The sequence below is a fragment of the Strix uralensis genome, chromosome 19 (genome assembly GCF_047716275.1).
Source record: "Strix uralensis isolate ZFMK-TIS-50842 chromosome 19, bStrUra1, whole genome shotgun sequence".
NCBI lineage: Eukaryota > Metazoa > Chordata > Aves > Strigiformes > Strigidae > Strix > Strix uralensis.
Window position 1 is genome coordinate 16,980,307 of NC_133990.1, and position 20,401 is coordinate 17,000,707.

The window sequence follows — 20,401 nt, forward strand, 5'->3', positions numbered from 1 at the left end:
CAGAGTCCTGCTGCTTGTTGGGGGGAATTGTGCCCCAAGCTCTGTCAGCTCTAAAGAATGACAACATTGACAACCCCTATATCATTAGTCTGATCTTAGTGACATGAATTTCACACTAGTGATTGTATTTCAGTTTGCAAATTCTGTTCTTTAACTTTTTTCAGGAACCTTGTAGCATTAGCAAAGCAATGCATTTAAGACTAATCAAAGCTCATTTTTATTCCGTAGCTTGTAGAACGAGAGCCACTGGTGTGTCACCTAGACCTACTAGAACCACTTCCTGCTGGGCCAGAAGAGCTTCCTGATGAATTTTTTGAAGTCACGGTGGATGACGTACGGAAGCGTTTGGCACAGTTGCAGAGTGAGAGGCAAGTTCCCTTTCTGCTGGCGACTGAGATTGCTCCATACCCGTTTGTTGAGCAGAGGGACACTACGCACCCGTAGCTGGCTGTGCTCTCGGGGTAAAGGCTTGTAGATAAGTTACTGAGTGTGGAATTAATGATCAGCACTGGAAATCTCTACCCTTTATGCCCTTTGAGTTCAAGGGCTATGTCTCGTTTCTGTGATAGAACCTGTGTTTTTGTGTGAATCAGTTGAGTGTCTGTGCATGGGATAACGGGTTCATGGGGATGTTGAAAATTTCCTCGTGAAGTCCCTGTGACGTCTGTGTGGTGATAAGTGTATCTGAGAACCTCAAGCTAGTCGGGGATGGGGCCCTCAGAGAAAGTATTAAGAGACAGATTCCTTCCTGTGTTCTGCCTTTCAGGGAGTTACTCAAAGCCACTTAACACCCCACCTCTTTTTCTTTCTTTCCTTCTCCCTTCTTCTGAAAGAGAAGACACTGCCTTTGTAATTAGATGTGCCCTTATTTGCTAGAGGCTCATAGTAGTGGTGAGCTCCTGTTACCTGTTTTGATTTGACTTCACATTAACTGTTAGGAATTAAATGGATGGAATTTGTAACTTGTGATGGACAAATGTATGAACACAATGATCCAGGTTCGTCAGAATAGCTCCCACTGACTTCAGTAGGCGCTAGCAGCATTTTCACCCGGTAGGAAACACCTTGTATTTTAAGTAACAGAATTAACCTTTTATTAGACCTCATCAGAAAAGACCAACTTTGAGACATTACCTAAATGGAAATAAAACAAAATCAAACTTAGCCACAAAGCAAGACATGAGAATGTTTGGAACACACACAAAGAGGGAAAGTACAGGAAGCTGGACTAGCTGTGCATCTCACTGTTGGAGTAGCTTGCTGTCAAATATTCCTGATGTTACTGTTCTCTTATTCTAGTTCTGAACTAAAAACTCAGATTAAGATAAACTAGCCTCCCTGTCACAACAGCATTCTGCTGTCTATATGTTCCTTAACAAAACTAATTTCATGAATGTATTTAGTATCAAGTGGATCGTAACATTCCTTTACACATTAGAAGCATTCTCCGAGACTGTGGGACAGCCTGCTTGACACTCTAACCAAGTCTGAGTTGAACTTTTTACTTAGAGCTGATTTTTTTCCCCACAGGCCACTGAAATCCACATGAGTACACAGACTGGCCTGAAAATTGCTCTGCTGCTTGTGGGTCTGGAGTATTTAGTGGTACAGATATAGGATCATTCGGTTGGGGGTTACTGGAATACAGCCCCCTCAGAAAAAGACCTAATTTCCAAATTTGCTGATGCTTGTAATCCCTTTTCCCCTCACAGCCAGGGATAAAAATAAAGGCAAGTTACACATGAAACTGATACCAGTTGGCTTCTGATCTCAGCTGGTGAATCTTAACAAAATCTAACTGCATACAATGCAGTATTTTAAATGCAATTAGAATTTAATTGTGACTTCCTGAAGAGCTGAGAATTGATATGAATCAGCAATTGGTACACGGAGAAGGAATGGAGCGGATTAGTTTCATGTTTGCTTCTCAGATAGTGAGTTGGCACTTTCAGAGCATCTTGGAATGTGGTTCTGGGTACAGCTGGTGAAGTAAGCCTGTAGGGTTGTTTTGTTCAGCATCTGTTCCTGAGATACCTTGATGATTCTTAAAAATAAAAATCAAAAGAGGTCCTTCAAACTGTATAGGTGTAAGAGGGTAACTTGCAAATAGTTGTGCAGAATTACACGACCAAATGTTTCACCAAAATCTAGCCGAGTAAATCAGTTATTCAGAATTAAGTGCAAACAAGGCAAAGGGACTAAAGCTGAACATGGGATCTGTTGGATCTAAGCTTAGTTCTTTACTTACAGGAAAATCCATAATTGTTTTCTTGAATTTATTGTTTCATCTTAAATACAGGTAGATTTTTTTTTTTTTTTGTTGCACCCACTATTCATTTTCAAAGACCAGTCTACAATGCTGGTTCTTGAATGATCTGAAACTTCTCTCTTTTTTTTTTTGCTTCCCTGTTGCTAATTAATACCCATTAATTTCTTGTGCCAGCATTGTTTTTCAGCTTCAGTAGCTCTTCTCCCTTTCTGGAGTAATTATGTCAAACTTTAGTCTCTGTTTTATTGGATTAATGAATCCATCTCCTCTAAGCAAACATTCACCTGCTCTTCTTAGCATCTTCTCTGGCATCTGCTGTAGTAAACTTATTTTTAAACTTGTACAAGAAAAGTAATTTTATACAGTATTGTTGCTGATGCTCAATAGTTCCATATATGAGATTTTGGGGTGGGAACCACAGGAGGTGGGGAAAATGCTGTGAGGGACACATGGAACAGCTGAGCAGTTCTCATTAGCCCTGCTTGGACCTTTTGCTTTCTTAATAAAATAAAAATACATCTTAAAATGACAGAAGTGACAGCTTGTTTTCTTCCCATGTATCCAGGAAACGCCTGGAAGAAGCTCCACTGATGACAAAATCTTTGAGGGAGGCTCAGCTGAAGGAGAAGTTAGAGCGTTACCCAAAGGTAACCTTTGTTCTTTTTCCAGTCCCTCTGGCTAGTCCAGACTTCAGGGTTGAGTAACTTCGGGAACCAATTGTCAAGATCAACAGGATCTTGAGCTACTTATAAGAAGACTTTTCAAAGTCCCGTCCCTGTTAATTGTTTGTGGGACTTGCATAACAGTTGTACCGTGTAAAATCAGCTGTGCTGTAATGATCCGGTTGAGTGGCAGGCAGTATAGCTCCTTCTGCTCTGTTCCAGATGTTTCAAAACCCTTATGCTATGCACACATCAGTCTGTGTCACTGAACTTTCCCATCCACTTCTCTGAAGACTCTTATACTTTGATAGTATCTCCTTACAAGTTAAATAATAAGATGTTGCAGATTGGAGATATCGTGCTCTGTACATACAGTCCTAATGCAGTTTTTGTCTTTGGTGATTTATTGCAAAAAAAATAAGAGATTAAGTTTCCAAGTGAAGTGCTTTCTGAGCACTGCTGGCAATAGAAAGGCAGGAGTTACTTCAGATGTACAGCAGGAGAATTCCTGCTGCAATGGACCTTCAGGGTACTGCTACACTGTCTGACCATGGGTGACTTTCTACTCTGTGCGTCACGTAGCCCAGGGAGCTCCTACTCTCGGAATCAGTGCTGCTGCATTGTACATCGCACTGTTCCTATGGATCAGCTCTGTTAGAGCCTTGGAGAGCCGGACAGCCCGTGTTCTCTGAGGAGCTGCACAGTAATCGATAGCCAGTGTGCTCTTCTACCCCTGTAGAGTAAATATCTCAAATCTCCCTGTTTAAAAAAAACAACTTGCTCGCAGGTTCTAGGACAAGGACAGGTGTTACAGAACAGCCATAAACAATTGACCTAATGTGCTTTGCCTCTGACTTAGGTGGTGTTGAGAGTCCATTTTCCAGACCGTCATGTTCTACAGGGGTTCTTCCGTCCTAGTGAAACTGGTAAGAGCCATCTGCAGTCTGTGCAGCTGCAGCTCACCTCTCATCCTTGATGAGTCGTGTGACAGAAGAGAGGGGCTCTGGACAGACCCTCCTGCTGTCCAGGGAAGTAATACTGCTCCGAAAAAGCAGCAGTAACTAGTTACACTGTCCTTACAGGGCCCCTGGATGGGATGAGAAAAGAGTCTGGGGTCATTAACTTAGTTGAGGGAGGTTTATTTCCAGGACTACTTGATAGAGGCTGTCAGGCTACCTGATGGCAAAACGTGTGCTCAGGAAACTGTCCCGCTTGATATCCCGTTGTCCGTGTCCAGATGGTACGTGACTGCAGGGAGTTAGGACACTTCCTCTATGTTAACGCTTAAAAAGTTTTGGGGAAAAAACACCCCCACCCCCCTCCCCCAATCCAAAACAAAATAAAAAAAACAGGAAGAAGAAAAAGCTTTACCCACTGTAATAAGAAGAACGGGATGAACCTTCCTGCCTCTCAGTTCACAGACTACGCACCAAGTAGGCTCCTACTGTTGTTAATAGCGATCCTCTTATTCTCAGCTGGCAGTGATGGTTACCCACACTATTTTTTGGATACTTTTGTATGGAAGAACAACTAATAATCAGTTACCAGAGTCTCACCTGGTGGATCTCTGCAAATCTTGCAGCTGCTATTGGATTTCCTAGGAGGAACTTCACTGGCACCCTTAGATTTTACTAAGGGACCAGCATGTCTAAGTGGGGGTTTTTTGTTTGTTTTTTTCTCCAAGATATTTGTAATAGTAACAGTGTTCTCTTGAGGAAAGGCAATCTTCAGGCATTGTAAAGGGCAGTTCTGCTGTTACAGGTTAATGTTTTTGCCCAGCGTCTGAAGAAACAAATGTAATTCATCAAACCTTTCTCTCCTTTTTTCACAGTTGGCACTTTGAGAGACTTCGTCAGAAGCCACCTTGCAGAGGCAGACTTGCCATTTTACTTGTGTGAGTGTGCTGTTGGTAATATTTAGCCTTACTTTACAAAGCCTGTTCCTAGCTGTGGTGCATATGGGATCTCGTGATGCCATGAGGTATGACCTGGGGAGGAATTCCTTCCCTAAATACAACCTCAGAGTGCAAAGGTGTCACCTGCTCACTTGGCCACGTTATGCTTCTGCCTAATAAGAAGCCTCTGTGGGCAGTGTGAATGTGTCACTCCTTTAAAGAGCAGTAATCCCTCCCATACCTGCTGTATTTATTGTTTTGGTTGCTGGGTGGTCCTGTTTTGTAACTTGTTTTTTAACTTCAGTTATTGCACCTCCCAGAATCATCTTGAACGATGAAAGTTTGACACTCTTCGAGGTAAGGACTCACACATGTGCTCTGTGATTCTCTCTGACTTGCTGCTCCCCCTCACCCTGCCATATGCTTTAGTTACTTCTAAAAGAAGCTGTATAATGTGATCCCTGTAGGCTTCTGCTTAGCCAAGACTAATGGAACCAGGTGTTTTGGAGCACAAGCTCTTCACCAGAAGAGGTCCACCTTGTGCAACAATATGCACTGGCATATTGTGGCAGGGGTGGGGGGTTCGCATTGTTTCACGCTTGTGCTCTGCCTTACAGAGTCTGAGCTGTGTTTAACCTTGGAACATTATTGCAAGAGCTGAGCTGACGTGGGTTTGCTCTGTCTGTAGCTGGACTAGTCTAGCAGGAGATGTGAGACTGGATTTAGGTAGGTGACTGTTTCCAGTTTCTACAGCAGGAGCTAGAGGCCATATTAGACAAAAATCTGATCTTTTCGATAAACACTGTGTGAGAATTTACTTTAAGCCCGCTTGTACATTGAGGAATATGTGCTGTGTATGTGTAACTTTTCTCAAAGGCTGAAATTTAGTTTTTCAAATCCAGATTCCTGGAGGTTTTTTGCAAATGTCAAATAAAGTGGTCTTGAAGTCTCTGGCTAGAGACTCTTTGTCTGTGTAAATCACACACGTGTTAATGGACTGATTGAGGGGTTTTACTAGTGACTTTGCCCCAAACTCACCCTGTTTGAAACCTGCTGTCATTCAGAACTTCATGGCCACTTGCAGAGCGATGCACTGAAGATCAGTAAAGGGTCAGACAGACTGCAGTGAGAGTTTTTGCTTGATGCCCCTGAGGGAGCAGAAGGGGTGGGGCCGGGAGAGGGGTAGAGAAAGGGGCTTTTCAGGCAGCATGGTGAATTAGGTAGGGATTAGCATGCCTCTGAAGCTGTTTGTAATGGAGCTTTCCAAATTCCACAACTTCCTGACCAGGCCATGGGGAAGAGATACACGTGCAGCTGCTTTTAGACTGTTGAATGTTCAGGGAAGCAAAGTGTGGATCTCTGTGTTCACAGTGGGAAGTCTCTCCCCTTCCTAATACACCGTTAAGAATTCTTTGCTGAAATTCGAAGTTTTGGGAGTGGTTTTGCTGACGTTGGAGTTCCTTGTATTGTTACCTTGCCTGTGACAGGTTTAGCTTCTTAGGGAGTCCTGAGCCTCTCGGGGATCACAGCCCTGTTTGGTTCTGTGGTTCAGGAATTGCTGTGCAGTAGCTCTTGGCCTCCAGCCAGCTTCACAGCCCGTCTCTATCAGCCTTCCCACTCTCCTCTTGACCATGGTCTCGCCCGGATGCGCAGCGTGCTCGGCTCTGCTGCTCCCATCAACAGGAATGGGACAGTGTGTTGGTAAGACATAACGTCGTTGTGGGCGGGGAGAACAACGATTTTTCTTTTCAAAGCCATTTTGTATATTTTAATTAATAATTAAAATACCAGTGGAAAGCACTTTGTGTCTTTGAACCAGGAGATTTTGCCATTCGGGCGTGAAGGCAGCTCTCCCAGCTTCCTCTGACTTGTGGCATCTCACCCACATTTGCTGCACAAAACCCTGTCTCAAGGCACACATGGTAACCATGGTGGGAAATGCAAGGGACCAACCTTGTCTTCCTATTTCTGAGAAATCCCATGACAGGGAAACTGTCTATGGTTGCATTGTTAATGATATATTTGGAAAACATTCAGAGGAACAGCAGATAATAAAAAATGTTCTGCACTTGTTAGCAGTTCTGAGGCAAGGGAAGCAGCCGTAGAGCTGTGACTAGTACAGACTGGTCTGACATGGCACATGCACGCTACTCTCAGCCTTTCTCTGTCTTTTTTTTTCCCCCCTTTCTTTTTTTTTCCCCCCTTTCTTTTTTTTTCCCCCCTTTCTTTTTTTTTCCCCCCTTTCTTTTTTTTTCCCCTTTCTTTTTTTTTCCCCTTTCTTTTTTTTTCCCCTTTCTTTTTTTTCCCCCTTTCTTTTTTTTTCCCCTTTCTTTTTTTTTCCCCTTTCTTTTTTTTTCCCCTTTCTTTTTTTTTCCCTCCCCTTTCTTTTTTTTTTCTGTCCTAGTCTGTCATGTCTGAGCACATCCCTCACCCAGAGTTCCTTTACACACATTTTCTAACATGCTTTTTGGAAAGCTTTTTTCATCGTTCCAAAGCATGGTCTCTCTGCAGTTCTCGCCAACACAGTTCTTCTGCATAAAATGGGTGGTTTTCTGCCGCCTTCTAAGATTTGGCTGGGATATGTTCCCAGATTTCCTGTCTCAGCCTTCAGACTTGTGTCCCTACAGAATATACTGCTTGCTTTTCAGTGTCTCTGGAGGAAGTGATATTCTCCCCCACCCTGTATGCCACATTTTCCTCTAGAATCTCATGGACTTCAAGTTTTGACACTATTTATTTTTTCTTTAAGACGGACTTTTTTTTTGTTTTGTTAAGTACATCTTAGATGCTGAAGACTCAAGGTCTGCCTGTGTAATGAACCTTTTTCCTATTCTCTGTTTTCTGTTGGATGTTTTGTGGCTCCTGCACATTCAAGGTGCTTACCTTTCTGACGCTGCTTTCTTACCTTGTTGTCTGTTGCTGTTGGAAAATACCCTGTCTGTTCATGCACCTGTCCTTACCCCCTTGAAATCTCCTCGACCATTCTCTTCCTCTTTTGTAGTTAGCTTCTAAATCCTTTGCATACCATGCTGATTCCACAAAAGAGGTTTCTCTGCCGTTTCAGTAAACTTGAACGCAGCACCCTCTTTGACCTGTATCTGCCTCCTATTCACCCAGCCTCTGATGCTGTCTCCATTGTTAGCTTTGGTCTATCTTCTAAATTAAAGGTAAAAATCCTCTGTTTACCTATATTTACTCCTTGCCTGCCCCACCCCTCCCCCCCGTTTTTATTTTCTATTTTTCAGCATACATCTGATGTTTCTCTAGATGTCTTCTGAAACATAACTTGTTCAGTGAAACACCACAGAAATAATTACGTCTCCCTGTCTTTGAATCAGAAACTTTATGGCAGGAATTTTGTTTAATTTGCTGTGTTAAAGCCTTTGTTCCATACCTGGCACTGTTACTTGTGCTTGTTACATGTGCAGCAATTTCCCACTTTCCTAGTTGTGACATTTACTGTGGAATTTATTCCTTGTGGCACCTCCCTGAAACATAAAAATGTATTAAATTAGTGCTCTGTAAAGGCTTCGAGCTGCCTTATGGCCCAGTCTTTTAGATTTCTTTAGAAAGCACAGCTTGTTGAAGTACCTGGTCAGTTTTAGTGTCAGGCATCCTCAGTCTGCAGTGGCTTTCCTGAGATCGAAGTGCTTGTTGTGTCACGTGGCAAAGCTGCAAAGCCTTGATGTTAGTACAAAACTGTGGTTGTTCATAGAGTCATATCATAGAATCACAGACTGGGTTGGAAGAGACCTTAAAGCCCATCCAGTGCCACACCCCTGCCCCAGGCAGGGACACCTTCCACTAGCCCAGGTTGCCCAAAGCCCCGTCCAACCTGGCCTTGAACCCTTCCAGGGAGGGGGCAGCCACAGCTTCTCTGGGCAGCCTGTGCCAGGGCCTCCCCCCCCTCACAGGGAAGAATTTCTTCCTTACATCTCATCTAAATCTGCCCTCTTTGAGTTTAATTAGACCCGTTCCCCCTCGTCCTATCCCTACACCCCCCTGATCAAGAGTCCCTCCCCCCTTTCCTGTAGCCCCTTTCAGTCCTGGGAGGCCGCTCTAAGGTCTCCCTGGAGCCTTCTCTTCTCCAGCTGAACCCCCCCAACTCTCTCAGCCTGTCCTCACAGGGGAGGTTCAAGATATGGTGCTTGAAAGCTGAAAATTCTCCTGCAAATTGACTGTTTTAAGGAATGATTTTTTCCCATTTCTCACTTCCTTGGTGTTAACACAAAAGAAGAATAACATCCAATTAAGATAAAGGGTGGCAAATCTAAAGTTGTTTTAAGAAATATTTTTTTTGTGCAACATGTAATCACAGTGTAGTCTAATTAAACTGTAGTTAGAAAGTGGTTGTGTTGAGAATTTGGGCATAATTAAAGAAAAATGAATTTTTAAAGCATAATCTAAGTATACAGAATCATTACAATTATTTGCAAAATGTGGAAAGCAATTAAAATCTTGTGCTTAAAATATTTTTTAGGGATTGTAAAATTATATTATGAAGAGATTATTATCACATTACTTGACTGTTGCATGACTCAGCATTTTCCTCTTGACCAGCTGGCTCAGTGTAGGTAAATGTAGTGATGTGCGTGCAGGCCAGAGTAACCTGAACTTCACACGCATCTCAGTGAGCTCTTGGGTTGATTCCTACTGTTCTGGAGCAATGTCTTAATGTGATGAAATCATCAGCTCATTACTGAATATGACCTCCTTCTCAAACCCCGGAGTATTCAGAACGAAATAGATAACAAAATGAAGAACGTCACCGTGTCACGGTATGAAAGCAAGGTTTGCTTGTGTCTTGAGTATGTGTGCAGATCTCATCTCATCTTAGAAAGGAGCTGGTAAGGGTGAGAGAAGGGGAATGAGGATCCTCAGGGGTCTGGAATGACTCCTGCGTGAAGAAAGACTAAGTAGGCTAGGACTTGTCTCCGTAAGACATGACTGGGAAAGAAATAAGCTATGAAGGAGAAGGTGGAAGGGGTTAATTTCTTACTCTCTCCGGTACAAGAGTGAGGCATCAAGTGAGGTGAGCAGGAGCTAGAATAGATGGAAGAAGAAAACTGAAGTGTGGAATTCCTTATCACAGGGTGCTATATACTAAAAGTATATTCCGCTTCAAGAGAAAGTTGGACAAGTTCAAGGAAAATACCTGCTGAGAGTCTCTCTAAATGTATAGAAACCATCTCGAGAACCTTCTGAACTGAACTGAAAGTCATTGCTAGCTACCCCATAGATTGGATGAGAATGGACCCATGAAACAGGACACAAAATTTCATGTCTAGCAGAGGATTTAAACTGGTATATATGACTTTTTTCTTTGAATATCCTGGAATAATTAAGCCTTTGTAACTTGCCTGTTAGGTGTTTAAGGTTTTTTTTTTTCTTCAGCTTTATGATTTCATTAATAAAACTATTTTGTGTATAATTCTCCCAATTTTAAGGAAAAAAATCCACACACAAACAAGCCCCAGACTGTATGAGCTTTAGAGTTCTGGAGAAAACAGCTGATAATATCAGTGGAATTTGTTAGATTTTCCTTTGCTATGTGACATCCCATGTAGCATTTCATGTCTGTGGAAAGAAAGATGCAAAGTATAAGCAACTTGTTCTTGAGATGGTGTGTTCTATACTGTGCGAGTGATGATGTGACACAGGTTATTGAAAAGGAGTATGTGAAACAATAAGGGCACTACTGCAAACTCCTGCTAACCAGGTATCCTCTAGAAGCTTTTCTTTGCATACTAATTTTTATTCTTTTTCGAGACGTTTCTGCTGAAAACCCTAAGGTGGGTGTTGTTTTAAAGGAACTTTACCTGTGTAATTCAGCCAGTGGGTGGATAGCTGCTGGTTACGGCTGCGTCAGGTGAAGAGACTGCTGCCCCAGTTATTCTCATGTCTGTACCTGGGCCACTATCTATTCCATTCTACATGAGTGGGATAAATACAAACAGTTCAAATAACAGAGGTTTGCAGGCTCAGGTCTCTTGACTGAAGTGGATTAGAGTCTCATAACATGCAAATCCAGGTGGTTGTTAACATCTTGCGATGAGTGGTAGCGATGGGCTGGAAAAAAATAACCTTTTCATGGGTATGGTTTTAGCTGGAAGGGGATGTGTCTGCCACATCGTGAAAGTAAAAGTTTTGCTCCTGTATGCCGCTCACAATATATAAAAGTTTGCTGGTGCAGTTATGCCAATGGATACAAGCAAACCCTTTCTGGAAGAGACCTTGCTAAAGTTCATGGTGAGTTTCAAGAACTGACTTCTGAGTGTTGTGTTTTTTCTCCTTCTGCAGAAGGCTGCAAGGGGCTGAGGCAATTTGGAAGGATAAAACAGGGTGAAGAAAGGGAGCAGAAAGAAACGTGTGCCTGGATGGGGTTGGGTTCCACTGTGAGTTTTAGATCTTGGGGCAATGTGCTGCCAGGAACACGTGCTGGGGACAGGCACACGAGCCCATGTGTTGAAGCCTTGAAGTTGTTTGATGCAGCTGGGTGTAAAATGGGTTTGTAGACTGGAAGAGCTGTGTTTAATGCCACTGGCCATGTAGCCTCTGTCCCTTGCCTGGGGCCCTTCAGCCCTTTCAGGTCGTGGTCTGTTATGGCAGGAATGATTCTGTGTGTTTATAAACATTTTATTTGGATGAAGCATCAAACGGGAAAAAAACAGTTCCTGCTGAGAACTTGTCATACCGTTCTGGTTACCCGTACCGCTTGTCAGAGACCACAGTGCTCTGACTTACTAGGATGGTGCCTTATCCCAGTTTAGGTCGACTGGTTCTGGGTGAAGCTTTGCTCCCTGTTCCCAGTGTAAATCCTTTTTCATCTTTAACTTTCGCCTTGAGTCAGTGCAGGCCCCATGCCATAATGTCTTCTGCTTGGATAGGCTTTCCCTCCTTCTGCTGCGGGTCTGAGTGCTTGGCAGGGGCTGAAGGGGGCTTTCTTCTCTGGGAAGAAATGGGTGCGGAAGTTGCTCTGGCTTTCATGTCCCTGGCAACTGTGTTATTGTTGGATGCCCTTTTTATAGGCGGCTGTTACTAATCGGCTGCTTTGCCTGAGCCTCAGTGCTCTCAGTAAAAATGACACTGGTCCAGACCAGGAGCAAGAGAGGTGATATTTCTGGTACTGGGCCAGGTGGGGCAGCGCCGGGGACAGGACTTGCCACTTCTCACTTACTCTCTAGAGTTGCTTTCCAAACTGTGAAATCTTAGTCTGGGAAGAAGTTTGTGCGGGTCAGTATCCACACTCGCTGCAGGGCTGAGGGCTGCAGAGCAGGCTGTGGTGCCTGGTCCTGCCCTGGGTGGGGTTAGGCTCTGTAGGACTGGGTTAGGTGAAAACTTTGCCCCTTTCAAGCATCGTGTGGTTTGTGGAAGGGAAGCCTTTTGTGCTTTAGTCAGAGTTCCCCTTCCGATCCCATTATCTGGAAGGAAAGAGATGAAAAGACAGAGCAGCTCCGTAAAGATAGAAGGCATATGGTTAAAGTATTTTGTAAAACATGTGGCTTTCGGGCTGGAGGAAGAGGAGCTTTTATGCTAAGGTGACCTTGCAGTACTGTAGTGTGAGAGCTTGTTGTGGGCTAATGCTGTGTTTTGGTGCATAGGATGCAAACGTGAACGAAGCCCTGTGGAGCACGCGGCTCTCCCAGATGTCGTAGGGAAAAGAGAGCATAGGCCAAGTAACAGAACAGCTACTTTCTCAAGCTTTTTTGAGGTACCTTTTTTTTGGAGGATGTGTGAAAGGTTGAGGAGGGAGGTTGTCTTTATGAGCAGTACAGCTCTTTAAGGTTGTCAGGTTGTGTCATGTAACTGCCAAAATTCACAGCTCCTGCTCCAGGTGCTGTGTGTCCGCAGTGTTAGCAGTAGCCTCCTGGAATGCTTTGCACCCAGTGTGGTTCCCTTGCAAAGATGCCTGCACATACCCTGACACTTTATTTTAATGGGATATTTCCTAGATGACTAGAACCATATGTTTCTGTTCGAAACAGGTCTTTCATGTTGTAGATACCATCTTGTATCTAGCCATTGTGGATTTTTTTTTTCAACGTTTCCATATTATCAGCTGTTTACTCTTTCATACACGTCTTACCTGAGCAGAAGATAACATACCAAAATAGAAGTAGAGCACCTCTGGAGTGTATATTCATCATTCAGGGATGAAGTGACTTTCAGAGGAAACAAAGGCAATCATAAGGAAGATTGCGCTGAAACCTAATTACCTCAGTGATAACTGTGAACTATAATTGAAACTGTATGAGCCTTAGAATTCCTAACTTTCAAACACTGAGATTTCGTCTAATCACCCTGTTCCATAAATGCTTTTCCATTTTTTTAATGTGGTTTATTCTCCTTTTGCTCTCAGGGATGTAGATTCTTGTTCCCCAAATATGGTGCTTAAACTCTAGAGAAACAGAAAATGGGAAATAGTTAAGAAAACCAAAGAGTAAAGGAATGGAGGTTGGCTTATGGGTTCCGCACAGTCCATTCTTGGTTTTCTAGGTTGCCTCCTGTCTTCTCAAAATACATGATGCTGTCATGTCTAAACATAAATGGACTGTTATTATTAAGTAGGATTGTGGCAGAGAAGCATCCAATTATTATTCCTTTCAGTTTAGTCGTAGACTACTGAATTGCCTTCTGTTTTCTCCTTTTCTTTGAGAAATGCCTTGGTACCTAGGGAAGTCTGGCAGCATCCTCCAAGGATACAGCAATTCTCTTCTTGAACTTCAAAAGGATTTTCTTTAAACTTATGGTCTTTGCTGAGACTGTCAGAGGCAGAGCCTGCTTGAGCCCGAGCACAGAGTGTTCTGGACGTTGACCACTGCCAACCTGGATGTTTTAGGAACTTAATGTCACAGAGGCTGCATGATTTCTGATGATATCACAGCCCCACCTTCTGCTAGGGTAGAGGGTAGAGTTGCTTCTTCTCTAATATGACTGGGAGTTGGTTGTTTGGGATTGCTTGTCCAATATCAGACATTTAGCTTTCCCAGGTCTGCAGTGAGCAGTAGGCTATCGGCCACCAGACTGCCTTCTATAAGAAAGAGTGGATGGTGTCTGAGGTAGTAATGTGAGCACCTTTGAGCATTCAACTATTTATAAATGACTGAAATTTGTGCTGAAGCCAATAACAGGAGTCACTGCAGATGGTGGAGTACGGTATTATCAACACTTCTGCTCTCTCTCCACCCTCTCACTCCATTCAAGCTGATAAGATTGGAACCACATTCATTAAATCTGATTGCTTACAATGAAGGGAGAACCTTTACGCTGCAGGCAAAACCAGGAAAAAAGACAAATATTGTCAACTTTTTTGCCAAGATACTTGGGCTGAAAGAACTGTCTGAAGTGAATTCTCCCAAAATATGTGTGTATTTACAGTATAGTGAGCACACAGATTGGCAGCAACATGGAGTTTTTGGAACCCATAAAGACTTCAAGGCATTGCTTTGATTTTTTGTTATTGCTGTTTTTGCTGGCTGCCTTATCCTCATGTCCCTTGAAGTGTTTTATAATGTTCTGCTCTCCAGAACTGATCAACTGCAGGCTTCCCTGTTGTAGCACTTGGCTTTGGGTTCCTTATAGCTCTAGTTGCTTGTTTGTGTTTTTCTAGGCTAGCTAAGCTTTTCAGAGTTGCTTCTTAGCTTCTTTCTCTTCCCAGAAACAGGCACTTGTGTAGTGCCTATCTGGGGTGTGTTAGTGGAAAAAATCATTGATTGCTGAGTTAATGCTAGGAAAGAGTTAGCAGAAGGTAAGAATACCAGCCACTGGAAATGTCAAGGCAGCAAAGAGGGCAGGAGTCCATCGTCTGTTTTCAGAGGAGCTAAAGGAATCCACAGGCTTCCACATAAATATTTAGATCTTCTAATCAGATCTTAGAGTGCACCAAGTGTTTCCTCTGGCGTGGACCGTGGGGCAGAAATCCAGAGGAGTTGTTTGTTCCTTTCTTTGCCTTTGGTTCTGTTTCCATATCCTATTTGTTAATGCCAGTTTGGGCAATACGTCTGGCATGCTTGTTCAGTGAAGCCGACTACGAACTGAGCAGTGTGAAGCCTCTGCTTTTGGCAAGAGTCTAAATGCAATTTCAGAAAAAATTACTTCATCAGAGTCAGTCCGTCGGAGGTATTTCCAGTGGCGAGGCCTTGCGGTTATTCCACTCACTAGCAAAGAAAATTGCAATTAATAGTGAAATTCATCCAGCCCAGAGGATGGCATTCGCCTTCCTGTATGGAGTCTTAGCCCTTGCCTTACCTGTTCAGAGTTTTCTCATCTGACTGGACGTTGGTAGCAATCTGACCTCCTCTTTGTCGTGCTTGCAGAGGCTGTCCGTGCTTGCTGCGTGTGCTGCCGTCGATAGGGCTGGGCACTGCAGCCCGGGGAGGGCCTTACCTGGGCGACTGAGCTCAGAGCGGAGACTGCCCAACGGGTTCTCTCTTCTACCATCAGTTTTGGAGGCCAGATTTTTCTGATCTCAGCTCAAGGGCTCAGTGAATGCTCTTCATACCTGGATTCCTTCTGAAGTAGCCTTCTCGAAATAGTGCTTTCAAATCTTGTCTTTGCCGTGTGAGTTTGAAAGGTCCCTTACTCTAGCTGGATCAGACTTCCTCCGTATTGGCTGCAGAATATCCATCATCTTTGGCAGTTGCAGTCCACATTGAGCAGCTTTGTTCTCAGGTTATAAACACGAACCACTTAGTTTGCCCCTTTCACCATGACCGTGGTGTTTATTTCTGTTTCGGCGATGCTTTGCAGTCTTGCTGGAAAAGCTTTTGATCCACCGGCTTTCTGGTTGAATTTTCCAAGAGCTAGTTTATGTGTTTAGGGTGTGTGTACTATGCAGTATTTCATGTCGGTAGCTTGGGTTTCTCCTTCCATGCGCGTGTTCCTTTGAAGTGCTTATTTTCTTATTCATCTTTTAACATCAAACTAACAGCAGACCTGTGGCACTCTAATCTTTTCAGATCATGTAACGGAAAGAATGCTTCTCGTTCTGGCAGCTGCAAGTTCCCTTTAGACAGCAGTCTCTGCCTGCTCTGAAAGCATCACTCTGTCAGTGAGCAGAATAGCTGCATGGTAATAATGTACATATTTTGCAATACTCTGTTCTAGGATCTTTTGAATGTGTATGTCTGGCGATAGCTAGTGAAGGAGGAAGTATTGAGACATTATTTGGGGAGGGTTCTGCCTGAAATCTTTATTCTCTCTAGAGAACAAGTTACTAAAACATGCAGTAAAACAAAGCAGAACTGTTTCTCTTTTGTATTGCAGGGGAATGTTGTTCTAGTGTAGATATTTTTATCGTGGAATGCAAGATGTAGTGGCCCCAGTATACCACTCTACAGCCAGGATGCCCTGCTGTCATAAACCACGCTCACCACTGTGGGGTCGGAGTAACTGCGCTCTGCCTGGCTGAAATAAAACTTTGAGTTACTTAGCTGCACGGTTCCAGACTAAATGCGGCTTTATGAGTAACAGGCTGGTCTTCAGAGTTCAGAAATGGAAAGCGTTCATTTAAACTTCTGCAACTGTAACTAAGTAAATTGATGAAGCTGTGTTACTTAGATCTTTTTAAAATCTGAGGAGTTGGTAGTTTGGAATGATACTCCTTAAATGGGGAGGACAGTAAGCAGGACACTGGCTTCCTCCACTTCTTGCCCCATCAGTGCCTTTCCGGTCCCTCCAGAAGAGAGCTGTCCTGTCATTAAGGCCTTGGATGGGACTCTGGAGACTTACATATTCGGTTCTCGTTTCTGCTACTGCCATCCTGTGTGACCTTGAAAAAGTTATTTAATCTCTTAAGGTCTCAGTTTTTCATCTGTACCAAAAAAAAACCCCAAAGCAAAAAAACCCAAACCCTCGTAATTTCTTACATTTATATTGCGTGTTGCTGCTCATTCTATGTATATAATTGCACGATGGGACACCATTTTCAATTGGATTTCTAGGTGCTGTGCAATAAAAATAACCTAACTGTCTTGTAAATATGCCTTGCACAGTGTGATTTGAACATTATAATCCAGTAGATTAGTAGCATCTATTTTCCCAGTTGGAATGACATTATATATTTGGCTGGAAATCGAAGCAGCAAGGAAGAGAAATGCTGGATATTTGAGTATAGTAACTAGCTGTTGACTCATTCATACTGTAGTAATTCTTCACATATAACTGAATGGAGTTTTTTGAATATTTGTTTCAAACAGCCTGTGATTCTTTTGGTCAATCTGAGAGGCTCAGTGTGACTCTTAAGAGGTTCCTAAATCTGTTTTGATTCACAGATACTCTTATAAGAATCCTACGCAGGGAGGTTAAGAAGTGCAGAGTTCTTCTAGAGACATTGATATATGCATCAGAACAATGGCAAATGAGGAGATACCAGCAGACTTGAGAATATCGTTTTCAGGTAGTGGTCTGCCCAGCATTTGATCCTTGCATTCTTAGCAGTGTTAGAGAATACTAAAGGCTCCAACTTTGGGTTTGTGTGTTTTCCTGGACTGCAGCTACTAAAGCCTTCTCATCTTTATGCCAAGACATTCTTTGGCCAGTGGGATCATTCCACTGGCGTTTTGTTTTTTTTTTTTTTTTTTTTTTAATGTGAAATTGGTGCTGATTTAAATACTTTTGTGTTACAAAAAAAATCTCAGACGCGTTATGTCCTGCCAGTGACTGGCTGGAGAATTCCTGGGGTGATCAGTGGGATGTAGCTGGCTGCCTTCTGTGCTGAAGCCTCAGTAAGTGCTGAAATTGGGATGGTACCTGAGAATTCTGCACAAAGGAAGCTAGACAAAGGCTTGTATGAATGAGCCAATAGTCCATTTGAATTGAAGAAAAAGAACTTAGTGGATGTAAATTTGGCAAGAGGGGACTCTGTGTTGGCTGACCCCTGGGAAGGGATAGGGGTGCGGGGAAATGAGCCCTTGGAAGGAGGTTGCATTCTGTATGCTTGTGAGCTGCTGTCTAGTTCCTTTAAGTTTCTTTTAATTGAAAGATTTTGAACTGAAACATTTGGACTGATGCTTTGCCAGCAGTGGGAAATGATTGTGGACGTGGATCCTGAAACTTAGAACTATGGTTATTTGTCAACCTGTGAGTAAATAGGGTAGAGGTTTATATTGGGGCACGTTCTGTCTGTGTGTTTGTGTGGTTGAGTGTGTCTGTCTAGCTCTTGGTCTGTGTTTCTCACTCTCTTTTTCTCTTTGTGCCTCATGCAGGCCCTGCCATGAATTTTTTCTGACCCCTTGGGGCCATTCCCACATGAAGCTTTGATGTGTGTGCCCAGAGCTTGATTGACAAGGAAGTTTCGGTGGCGGCAGCAGGGAAACGAAGAGAAAAGGGCAGGGCTTTGAACTAAAGGGCTTTGAGCTCTGAGATGCTGTGCTTACTTATCTCCTTCAGAATGTTAATTATTTACCAAGATAATTGGTTGGGAGGGGAAAAAAAGAGAGGGGAGGTTATTAAAAAATTCCAACACTAACACGCTACAAAAACCTCATTTTCCAACTTGCAGCTGGCATGAAAAGGATGTTGTGTGTAAAAGGGCTTGAGTGTATGTGTGTTGCAGGGGGGGCCCTTTTTAAGGCACCCATTTCCTAAATAGAGGGATCCCTTCAGACGAGTGCAGCGGAAACATCAAAGCTCCTGCAAGAGTTTTCTCTGGGGTTTCTAAACCGTGTCTGGTACTTTTTAATTAAAAAAGTTTATGGAGAGCCGTCTTTGTGACTGGAGCAGGCAACCTTAGGCCCTGTTGATTGAGGAATGAAATGTTAAAAGACCTAATAAATAATGACTTCTGCTAAAATGTCAGTTCAGGGATCTGAAGATGCCTGGCTACTTTGACAGGAGCTGAGACTTGGAGTAGACTGATGAATGTCTCCTACTTCAGCCTAACACGATGTAGGCCCTACCATATGTGAAAGTCTCCTCCAGCCTTTGGATTAATGTAAAAAAATTTGTAATGCCACATCCTGATTTGAGTTTTTAGTCCAGAAGATAGGTGAAGCTGTTTCATTTTTGCCGTCGGTTAATAGAGTTTTATTAGTCTCTGCATTAGGTAGCCGTCTGCAGGCACCTCTGTGGAGATCAGGGTTCCTTTGAGCTCTGGTGGGTGCTGTGCTGGATCAGGTCCAAGGACCATCATGCCAGTATCCTGACTGGGCTGGTGGTGGCAACAGAGGTTCAAGAAAACCCACGAGCAGGCAGCCTGCCCTGCACAATTCCGAAGTATGCATTAATGATACGAAGAGGGGCTGTTACTTGCTTTTATTTGTTTATTGGATCAAGGTGAGAAATCTTGTATTACTGTTTTGCCAGGGTAAATGTAGACCATTAATCAACATTTTCTGTGCAGTTTCTGACTATGATGGTACTTGCCTCTTTCACACTATGATGATTTGGTTTCTTTACCTGTCTCTTAGTATAAGGCCTTCTGAAATCTTAAAATAATTGTTCCAGCTAGTTTTTCTTTATGTAGTACTGTACTGACCTGTTAATTCTGGTAATAAGTATGGTATTTTTCTTTCAGAATCCTTTCTGGTACAGCTGGTTACACCATATCATATTAATCTTCTGCATATCCCTTAAAAATACAAGCCTGTGCTTGCAGCAGTGTCTGTTTTTAGTGCGAAGCTTAATTTTAAATCTCTTACTCTGGAGTCCCTTGAGAACACTTGGATGTTTCATCTGGACAGGGTGATGTAGTGCTTTTTAATGTATCGCTTGGTTCCAGCACCAGTTTTTCTACTGCTTCAGTTTCTTTGAGGGTGTGTGTCCTACTGTAATACTGTAAGTGGCAGAGCAAGCTTCATAGGTAGGTACCCCCCACTTGCCCGCAGTTGTTGTGATTTCTCAGTCGAACCAGCAGGACTGTGAGTCCAGTTTTACAGTTTCTCTGGTGCCCAGCGAAGGACCAAAAGATAATTAAGGGACTGATGCATCAGACATACGGGGAGAGGCAGAGAGAGCTGGGGTGGTTAAGCCTGGAAAGAGAAGGCTCTGGGGGGGTCTTGTCAATGTGTATAATAAAAGTGATGGGAAACAGGAAGGAAGATGGGCCAGGCTTTTCTCAGTGGTACCCAATAAAAGGACAGGAGGAAATGGACATGAATTATAGGAACTTCCATTGAAATAAAAGGAAAAAAATTGAAAATAATTTTTTATAAAGAATTGAATAAAAATTTGAAAATAATTTTTCTTTTATGTTTACAATTATTTGTTCAGTAGGTCATCATTTGAGCTGCTGACTAATTACTTCCCAACAGTATAATGCCATTTAATGTGTTAGCATGTTGAACATAATTAATATTTTGTATTGAATTTTATTCAGTATATATGTATGCAGAGGTAGTTGAATAAAGGTATTTAGCCATGCCATAAGAGACTGAGTATAAAGCAATGAAAGGAGAAGATAGTGAGAATGGCCGTTGTCAACATAAGTTGTCAGAAGCTTCATCATTTTGATTTGTTGCTATTTAAAATTAGGGAAAAAACAAGTGAACGGCAACAAGCCCGATCCTCTCTGGTGCATTACATCTGAGGAACTTGAGAGACACCAGCTGCCACCACTCTTCCTGTGTGATGGGTATA

General features: G+C 42.9%; 1 protein-coding gene across 3 annotated transcripts in view; it reads left to right on the forward strand.

Moving 5' to 3' along the window:
- ASPSCR1 (ASPSCR1 tether for SLC2A4, UBX domain containing) overlaps positions 1–20,401 on the forward strand; it is a 49,218-nt gene that overhangs the window by 21,844 nt on the left and 6,973 nt on the right. For all 3 annotated transcript variants that reach the window (XR_012631608.1, XM_074889711.1, XM_074889712.1), the window contains 5 exons: positions 229–368; positions 2,835–2,916; positions 3,791–3,857; positions 4,763–4,825; positions 5,130–5,182. Coding sequence is in view for 2 of the 3 variants with exons in the window: in XM_074889711.1 (XP_074745812.1) it covers positions 229–368; positions 2,835–2,916; positions 3,791–3,857; positions 4,763–4,825; positions 5,130–5,182 (405 nt within the window). In the remaining variant the exon portion in view is untranslated. The remainder of the gene's footprint in view (positions 1–228; positions 369–2,834; positions 2,917–3,790; positions 3,858–4,762; positions 4,826–5,129; positions 5,183–20,401) is intronic.